At 42.9% G+C, this 9,201-nt stretch overlaps 1 protein-coding gene across 1 annotated transcript in view; it reads right to left on the bottom strand.

Annotated features, from left to right (window-relative positions):
- The window catches only part of OGT (O-linked N-acetylglucosamine (GlcNAc) transferase), a 22,873-nt gene extending 17,188 nt beyond the window's left edge, over window positions 1-5,685 (bottom strand). Inside the window, exons 1-3 of the mRNA XM_009072083.1 lie at window positions 5,519-5,685; window positions 4,222-4,465; window positions 2,621-2,689 (exon numbers count right to left, since the gene is read on the bottom strand). Of these exons, the coding sequence (XP_009070331.1) occupies window positions 2,621-2,689; window positions 4,222-4,465; window positions 5,519-5,685 (480 nt within the window). The remainder of the gene's footprint in view (window positions 1-2,620; window positions 2,690-4,221; window positions 4,466-5,518) is intronic.
- Between the last annotated feature and the right edge of the window lie 3,516 nt (window positions 5,686-9,201).

Below are 9,201 nucleotides of genomic sequence, written 5' to 3'. Positions count from 1 at the left end.
ACCTGTTCTAGTGGGAGGTGTCCCTGCCCATGGCAGGAGGGTTGGACTAGATGATCTTTGAGGTCCCTTCCAACCCAAACCATTCTAGGATTCAGTTTTAAGCGACATGACACACCCAACCCGCGTCTTTGGTTTCTTCCAATCCATTCAATCACCTGCAGCTTCCAAACCTCAAATGACAGGATTGCATGAAGGTTTAGGTCCCTGTAATGCAAGCGCAAGAAGTCGCTGCGCATCCTACCCAGCACGGCGCCGCTATCGCTGCCAACTGCTTGGCTCTAGCCATCGCCCCGAGGTGCAGCGAACGGCCAACCAGAACCATTAATCTACCAGACAGGCCCACACAAAACTCAACAGGTTAAATTTTTGAGGGCTGGACTGGAAAATGTTGTTACAAACCCAATTGTATCCAAAAGGCTACAGCCTGGAGCTTGGGCAGTGGCCCAGTCAGAGATTAATCATCTGGTCAACCGTTCAACGGGGGCTTGATCGCACGCAATGCGCGTTACCGCTGCGCAGCCTTTGCGCTACTGCAGGATCACAGCGCGTCATCAGAAGAGCAGAACGCTGCAATCCAAACAAAGAAGAAAAAAGGAAAAAAATGAACAACCAGAAGAGTTAGAAGCTTTTACTATTTAACTATCTCCAATTATTTCTTTTTCTTTTTTTTAAAAAAATATTTTAATTTACTTTTACTTTATTTCTTTGAAAGAATTTGTGGCTAATAGTATAAAATAGTCTTACATTACTTGCTTGTAATTAAGTATTTTAAGCTGTTTCTGAAGCCACAAGACAGAAGATTCAGGCATGGAGGCAAATGGTTTTGCTGTGGCAGTTACAAACCCGTTACCATATTTCTCATCATGTGACTTTTCGGTGCGTTCCTTGCTGGAAGAGGAGGAGGAGGTGTGTGTCTGCCCTAGATCCAGGCCTCGAGCTCCCTTCAGCGAGGCACCTTACGCATGGAATAGGAGGTTTCACCCACCTGAAACCTTCTAAATACAATATCAGTGGTGAAAAACCAAAAACAAGAGAGAAAATAAAACAAGATCATTAGTAAGAGTTCAACAAAGCAATTGCATTTTTTTGGATATGTCTTAACACATGGGAATGAGGATAATCTGTCTGTAACAAGGGAGACATGCAGAAGGGAGAGGGTTAATCGGGCAATTGCATACAGCAGGGACTTTTTTTTTTGGAAGAAAGGCTCTGAAATATCTACAAAGAAATGAATTTTAGTTCAAACTGTAAGGAATCTGCTGGCTTGATCTTTCAAATGGACTGATAACCAAAGAAACACATTGCAATTTACTCAAGATGTTTTTCCTCGGTTTATTAAGTTCTCACAAAACGGAATAACACTTTCAAACTAGGTGTTCTCCAGAGCTCTGAAACAAAGAAGTCAGCAACCTAAGGCAGGCGCAGTGTCTTGGCCTATACCAGTCACACTAAGCTGCAGTGAAGTGCAATTCGTGTTAGCTGTCCGCTTGGTGGGCCGAGAACCAAGTGTCTCAAAGACTCTTCAACTCCAAATGCTGCTACACAATGTTTTCAACCTGGATCCGACCAAATCAGGCTGCCCTAGGCTGGTCCACACATCCAAGTTGTTCAGAGGAATCAAAATATTCAACTTTGAGCCTGTACTCCCAGTTACCCCTAGAGATGCCAACCCTCCCCCATGGTGCTGCAGCCAAACAGACAGCTACGCTGTGCATACACTCCACTTCGTAGCATGCGCGTGGGGCTTGGAGTGACAGCCGTGGAGTCCAGAGAGGCTCTGAGTTCCCCACACTCCTCACCCCTGCAGCGCGGACGCGTAAGGTGGCTTGTAACAAGACAATTTCTTTCTGCAATCCGAATTTCAACATTCCAATAATTTTCCAACTCATCTTGGTGTTCAAATTCTCACAGTTTAGGAAACATGAGACTGCTAGAAGCCACCTTTCCACTACAGCAAGTTTTCTTTTGATCAGTTCATTTACCAAACAAACCAGCTTTGTCCTTCTGATTTCTTTATTTTGGGAGAGGGGAGAGGGAAGACATGAAGCAAAGATATTGGGGAGGGGGTGGGGGGGTGGTGTGTGTCGCATACTGCAGCTATTGATTATTTACTAGCCTTTCTTCCACTATCAAGGGAAGGGAAAAGTTAAAAGAATAAAAATCTTTAAAAGCCAATATTACAAGGTAACATTTGGATAAGTTTCTTCTCCACTTACAAGCCACAAAGGACTTTAGAAGAGCAGCATTGTCAATAGCACCTGCATCGTACAGGGATCTCGGGCTAACCACAGGCTCTCTGCTTGGCAGCAGCAGGCAAGCCTCAGATCTGAAGGACTGTTATTTATTTCCAGATGAAAGCAGGATGCAGCCCCTGCCCAATACTTCAGAATGGTATCAGATAGTCTAGTTCAGCAGCAGGGCTTGGGAACTTTCCATTTCTTGACTTAAACCAACTTTTTAAACATGGACATGCCATATGCCCTGCAACTACTCTGGGGTAGTGCCTTCAGTTTTCAGCAGTTTCTCGGACTGTCTGTAGATCAACGCAGATTTGAAGACTTGGTGCAAAGTTCAAGTTTTCAAAACACTGATGTTTACATGTATTCTACCCAACACCTACCTTGGCTTCTTCCAAGCGACCCAGGGCTTTGAGCAGGTTCCCCAGGTCACTACGAACACAGTACAAGTCCTGGAAAATCAAAGACACACCATCAGCCTCAGCACTTCAAATGTCCCAGCAGTCTTTGCAGACAACTTGCCAGGGAGTAACCCAAACCTCTAAAACTTATTTTAAATTCTTAATTCATACAGCACAAATGTATATTATTTTTCCTTGACCTGACAGACAACAATCTTACTGATTTTAGTGCTATAAAAGTAGAACTGTAAAGAATCGGAGAGAAGAAAGTAGCATTTCATCCAATTCCCCTTTATAGAGAACTGTAAAAGAAACTATAAAAGAAAACTGTGAACAAATGCTCCCCCATTCCCAGCAGATCTAGTCCTTTTGCCATATGTAAGCATTCAAAGCCTCATTTATTATTTTTCAGACCCTGGCTGCAAACCTGCATTCTTACAACATATCACTGCCATTATGGCTTTTAAACACATTCACCAAGTGATTTTGCTTCCTGTATTCCCAAAGCAGTTTTTTCCCCTGTTCTGCCCACTAATCCATCCATTTGCCACATGTTCTTGTTCCTTCCTTTGTCTGAAATGAAAGAACAGGCTGCAACTGCATGACCTAGCAGTAAAGACCACAGAGAATGGAGACTTCTTTGTCAACACTAACAAAAGGACTTTCTAACCTAAACAGAACTCAACAAACCCACCACCTCACAGGATTCCAACCAGTGCATGAACCCCGATGGTCACACCGCTTAGCCTATGTTAGACAAGTTCTCATCACCCAAAGGACAGAGAGAAATGAGATTCTGAGCTCTTGTTGGACTGGGTTTGATTTACTTTTTTGAAGGAAAAAGAACATTAGCACATGGGCTGATGCTGTAGTTTTTTTTTTCACCAAGCATATCACCAAAAGCAGAGAATTTCTGCTGAATAGCACCATACAAATTTAATGAGTGTGATGCAAAATAAACAGGACAGCACTCTGATGCAATGTTTACTGAAAATGTGAAAACAGATACAGCTGAAAATCCAAACACCAGATCTAGCTTAGAGGAGCAGATCACTGTATAGATCACTTATCAACAGATACTCAGGTTCAGCCCATAAAACCTACAAATGATGCTTCTATACACCAGGCCAAGGTGGGAATCTAACTCCAGCCTACAGCAGAAATCTAACCAAGGCAGTTTTCATCATGAAATTTCTGACTTTATCACAAAGTAAAACCTGATGATTTTTCAAGACCTCACACTGAAGTCTAAGTACTGGTTCTCTCACTGCAATACTACCTTAAAGCACACAAAGCTAAATATGAGGTCATTACTTAATACTTCTGGCTTCAGAAAAAAATAAATCCTTGCTTTGCTGTTACCCAAACAATACAGAGAACTACATAACCAGCAGCCCTTACTGCAATATGCAACTTTTTGTGACAGAAGCCTTTCAAAGATCCCTAAGAAAAGTATTAACTAGCTCACTAAGTTCATGGTATACAGGTTGGAAGGGTTATCCTTTGTTCATTCTTTGAAAGCTATTTTTGCATCCTGAGACAGCAGGAAAGGATGAACTTTTATAATATAAAGCATTACTTACAGGGTTGTACTGAAGGGCAGACACATATGCCTGTACTGCTCCTTCCATATCACCAGCAGCTACCAGTGCAGCAGCCAAATTTATATATCCATCAATGAAATCAGGTTTGAGGCGCAGAGCATGTCTGTAATGTTCAATTGCTTCCTGCAGTTGTCCACGTTCCTTGTACACATTGCCCAGATTGGAATAGGCTTCTGCCAACAGTGGGTTCTGTTTAATAGCCAAAGTGCTGAAGTGAGCAGACCTGGAGAAAATAAGACAAGTTAGCAAAAAAAAAACCCACCCCAAACAAACAAAACACCCCAACAAAACCCACCCCTGCCATTCTGTGTTTGCTTATCTAGTTACTCTAATCATTCATGCCTAAGTGAGCCAAACAAACCCAACAAATGCAGACTTACAGAGCTGTCTTGTATGTCTATGCTCCCAGCTTAAACTCTCATCTCCCTGGTTCCCATTTCAGATTCTACTGAACAAAGACAGCTCTCACAGACAGTCAGAAGGGTTCAAGTCACCTCGACAAACCTGAGCTCAACACACTTGGGGAAAACACTACAGAAATCCTGTGATGCTTCTTCCAACATGTATATGGCTTTAGGCAATGTTCCACTCAATACTCTTTCCAAGAGGCAGGATATGGTTTGCATATAAAATTCTGTTGTATCCTCACCCATTTTACTTTCTCATATCTGAGCTGTTATTACAACTTCATTCAGAAGCCTATATAAGACAAATCTCAGTCAAAAGTTCTTATTTCCTTCACCACCAAACATAAATTTACAGTCAGAACAAAAGTAAAGTTCAGAACGCTGGAGGCAGAGAAAGCAAGACCAAGAACAGGCAAGCAGAAAGAATATAGAGGCAACTTTCAGATCACAAAAGCCCTTTCCTAATGATGCCATTTTGCAGCAATCAGTCTGAAACTGAAAAAACAAAAAACAAAACCCCCAAACCCCACCAACCCTATACTGCAGGTGGAATGAACATTACCCACATAAATCCTGCCAGTACACACACGTGTGGCTGCTGCTGGTCCAATGTTCATAGGCACAATATTAAAATAACAGAACAATGGCAAGATGTGCTGTTTATTGTACAGCGAAGCCCATTTGTATTTCTCTTACCCTTCCAAAATTCAAAAAGGAAGAAGGTTATTTTTGACCAGTCCTTACTGCTGTGAGGTTAGTCAGTATTTGAGCTTGGCGACAGAAAAAACAAGACAGACATCAGCATTAGAGGTTTGATTGCTCTGCTCAGTGCTGTTAGAGTGCTTTACCCAACACCTCCAGTCTCCTACCTGTCCAGTCGGCGGCACTGGAAGTGAATGGACGACAGTAATAAAAGCACACCAGTGTTATCAGGCTCCTGTCTCCAGAGCTGCATGCAGTGTCTCTCTGCTGCTTCAAAGTCTCCTGCCTGATACTCACGATGAGCCAACTCCGCTAACCCTTGGAAGGAAAGCATACGTTTCGTTGGTTCTGGAGAATCACCAAAACATTTAAAGGGGGAAAACAAAAAGTTAGATAATGGGAACAAAACAAAATAAAACAAAACAAAAAAAACCAAAAAAAAACCCCAAAAAAACTAAACAAAACAAAACAACACAACTGAAGGATGAAATGTTTGAAATGATATAAAACACTAAGCAGGTGACAGGGGTAACTCTCAGACCCTCACATACCCATCTTTTATCACAGAATTTCTAAGGTTATCTGTACAAGTCCATTACTTCATCAGCTATTAACAGGAAAAATGCAAACTGTAATGACTGTGAATGTTTCTAAGTCAATAATTTTCTATGATTCTGAAACATATTTAAAGAGGTTCCTGTCACAATGTGGTACTTTGGTTCACAACAGTGGAAGTGCTGCTAACAGAACAATGACTCTCCTCACTCTCCCCCAAGACTGCAAATCCTGTGCTTGGCAGTATTAGTAACAAGTTCTAAAAACTTAATAGGGAAACGAAGGACAAAGACTTCAAAGGACTTGAACTTATGTTTCTTTTGAAAGTTTTCCTGTGTAACTAGAAAAAGCCCTTAAAAAAAAGAGGAAAAAGTAAAAGCAATAGGCAACATTCCCTGAATCCTCCATATTCCTACATTAGCTATAAGGAGTCAAAACCTCTTCACAGAAAAAAAACAAAGAGCCTTGGAACAATAGCTGATTAGACACACACTTCAATGATTATGCAACTGGCCTAGAGGAGGAACCACTGAACAAGGAACAGGAAAGGAGCTCCTGCTCCTGGAGGCTTAGCTGGAACAGAAGTGACAAAATGGGTTTAGCATTTAATACCTAATTGTGGGCAACAAAATAAAATAAAGCACCATCTTTCTTAGACCAAACAACCTGAAGTGTGAACAGGAAATAAGATTTCTTACACAGCTAGATTCTTCATCAAAACACAGGCAAGTGTAGCTTGGAAAAAAGAACAACCACTCATGCTAGAAAGCAATGTTGGCCTCCAAATTCTGCCTCTATACCAATGACTCTCACTACCAAAAAGTTTGATTACTCAAGTCTCATTTTTCCTGGCAAGGTGTGGCAGTTCCAGTATCCTGCAGTCACTTAATTCCAATCATGAAACACTCCCCACCTGGACCTAGAGAGCTTTAAAATTACAAATTTAAATGACACAGGTAAATCATCCTTAATAGAAGAAAGCACCTCGATAGCTGAGTACACACTGCTGCAGTTAGGGTGCACAAAAATCCTGAGACTCTCATGCTTTTATGAGAACTTTAAAAAGAGAGCAAAAATAATCACAAAGAGATTAGGTGCAGAGCTACTGTATAGTATTTAATGAAATTGGGAGTGATGTAAATTACCAGAATTGTTTTCACAATTGCTTTTTCAGCACTAGCAGGGTTTGATCTAGGGCTGCAAGGCCTCTATGGTCTAAGTACAGTTGTTTTCCCAGACAGTATATCCTGCCTGTCAGCAGTAAAAACTGACAGTAAGCTGGAACTAGCAAAGCCACTCACTTCCAGATACTTGACAAATTATTAACCAAGTAACTTCATCCAGATTAGATTCCTATTTTCTAGGAGTTTAGCTTAACAGTTTTCCAAACCCTGACTAAGGGCAAAGTGAACTTCAGGCTCTGGTTCAACCTCCCGGCAAAGATGAAAAGATACAACCTGTGTTCAACACGAGAATGGCCACACCATTCACCAATGGCACTGACAGTAACACTGATAGTGGAACACCAACACTATCCCTCACTCCCTCCTGCTGTTACCAGCTTCAGCCTCTCTGGCAGTGCATTTCCAAGTTCTGCTGGAGGCACAACAGAGAAACCAGGCAGGGTAAGAGCATGTGGTGTGAACTTAACTCAGCCACTTCAGCTTCAAATACATTTCAATTGAGTTATTAAATTCCAAAGCTAAAGCCAAAAACAAACAAAAAAAAAACAGCCAACAAAAAACCCAGAAGTTCACACCTTAATCCTTATAACCACTTGGAGAGAAGCTTCCAACCATCATCTAAGTGCTCCATTTTGCCTACTTAAGCAAACTGAAGTTGCAGCTCCCAAGGCAAAGAAGCAGGTGGTGCACAAACACTGGATTTAACAGCTGGGAATGAGCACTGCTAACAAAAGCAAGGAAGCAAGAGAAACATTACCACATTCTTTATTTTCCAAGTCTCTCTCCACAAAACAACCCACTCCTCATCCCAACACATAAAGCAAACCCAGTGCAGAATTGCCAGTTAACCACCTCCAAGCCAAGTATTTTAGGAAGGATCCTGGAGAAGTTCACTGCAAAGCAGGAAATGGACAACCACAACACAATGAGCTAAACTTTCAGTAGAGAGTTGGCTGGAGGAAAAGTTATAACACAGTCACCAAGGGATGCTCACTGCATCCATGTGTAAAGAAAACAACTGCAGTCAAGAGCCACAGCCAGGAAAATCCCTTATCAAGTCTTGCATAAATGAATGTACCTAGGCTAACCTCTGCTATAACCTTGGAAAAGTTTCGTACGTACTGTCACAATGACCTTCCCTGAGGCTTCCAGAGAACAAGCAAAACAAAAACCTGCACAGAACCATCACAAAGGCACCCAAGGCCATTTCCACCCAGAAACACCATCCCAAACAGGTGCCACATGCTCGTGCTCAACCTCACATTCAGGTACAGTCCAGGTGAGGGCAGGAGCAGTGTCACCTCCGTGTGCGAGGTGGTGGCAGTGGTGAGGAGCAGCACGGGACTTTCCCCCCACGTGCACGTGTTCCTCTCCCACAGCCCCGGGAGATGCTGCAGCCTCGCTGACTAGACACACAGCTCTAGCTGAGGAGCAATGCAACACCATATTGCACCACCTTCTCCTGTCATTACTGTGTCTCTTCACATCTTTATCTCTGCATTGCTGTCCTGCCTCTTTCACCAGAAATCCTTCCTTTTCTCCTACTTTACCCAGGCATCGTGTCACCTTTCCACACTGTGGCTACAGAAACCCTCAAAAATCCGGAGGATAAAGCCAGGTTGTCCTTTCATCCTTCCGGTAAGCATAACACTTCTTTTTCTTGCTCTGTGAAGTCAGATTTCTCCTCTTCTTTGCCCCTCAAGCACTGGATCTGTAAGCTAAATTTAGGACACGATCTTTCTTAGCTACAACACAGGATCTCACTGCTCAGAAAGGGGCTTTAGTGCTCGGCTGTGCGACAGAACCACAGAACGGTCCGAGCTGGACGGGCCCTTAAAGCTCATCTCCTTCCAATCCCACTGCCACGGGCAGGGACACCTTCCGCTCCACCACGCTGCTCGAAACGAGACCTGCTTCAGCGCAGGGAGAGATTCTGGGCAAGCCAACACACATTTTGGGTCAGGCTCTTACCCTACTTCGTCCTCTAACGCAATCACCTGACAGGCTGATAAATATAGCAGCGACCGAGTCGCACCACCACGAGAACCGGCACAGCACCACCATCACTAGCACAGCACCACCGTCAGCACGACACCAGCAGCACAGCATCT

Source organism: Acanthisitta chloris, unplaced genomic scaffold (assembly GCF_000695815.1).
Source record: "Acanthisitta chloris isolate BGI_N310 unplaced genomic scaffold, ASM69581v1 scaffold13460, whole genome shotgun sequence".
NCBI lineage: Eukaryota > Metazoa > Chordata > Aves > Passeriformes > Acanthisittidae > Acanthisitta > Acanthisitta chloris.
This window is presented reverse-complemented; position numbering and strand designations above follow the sequence as displayed.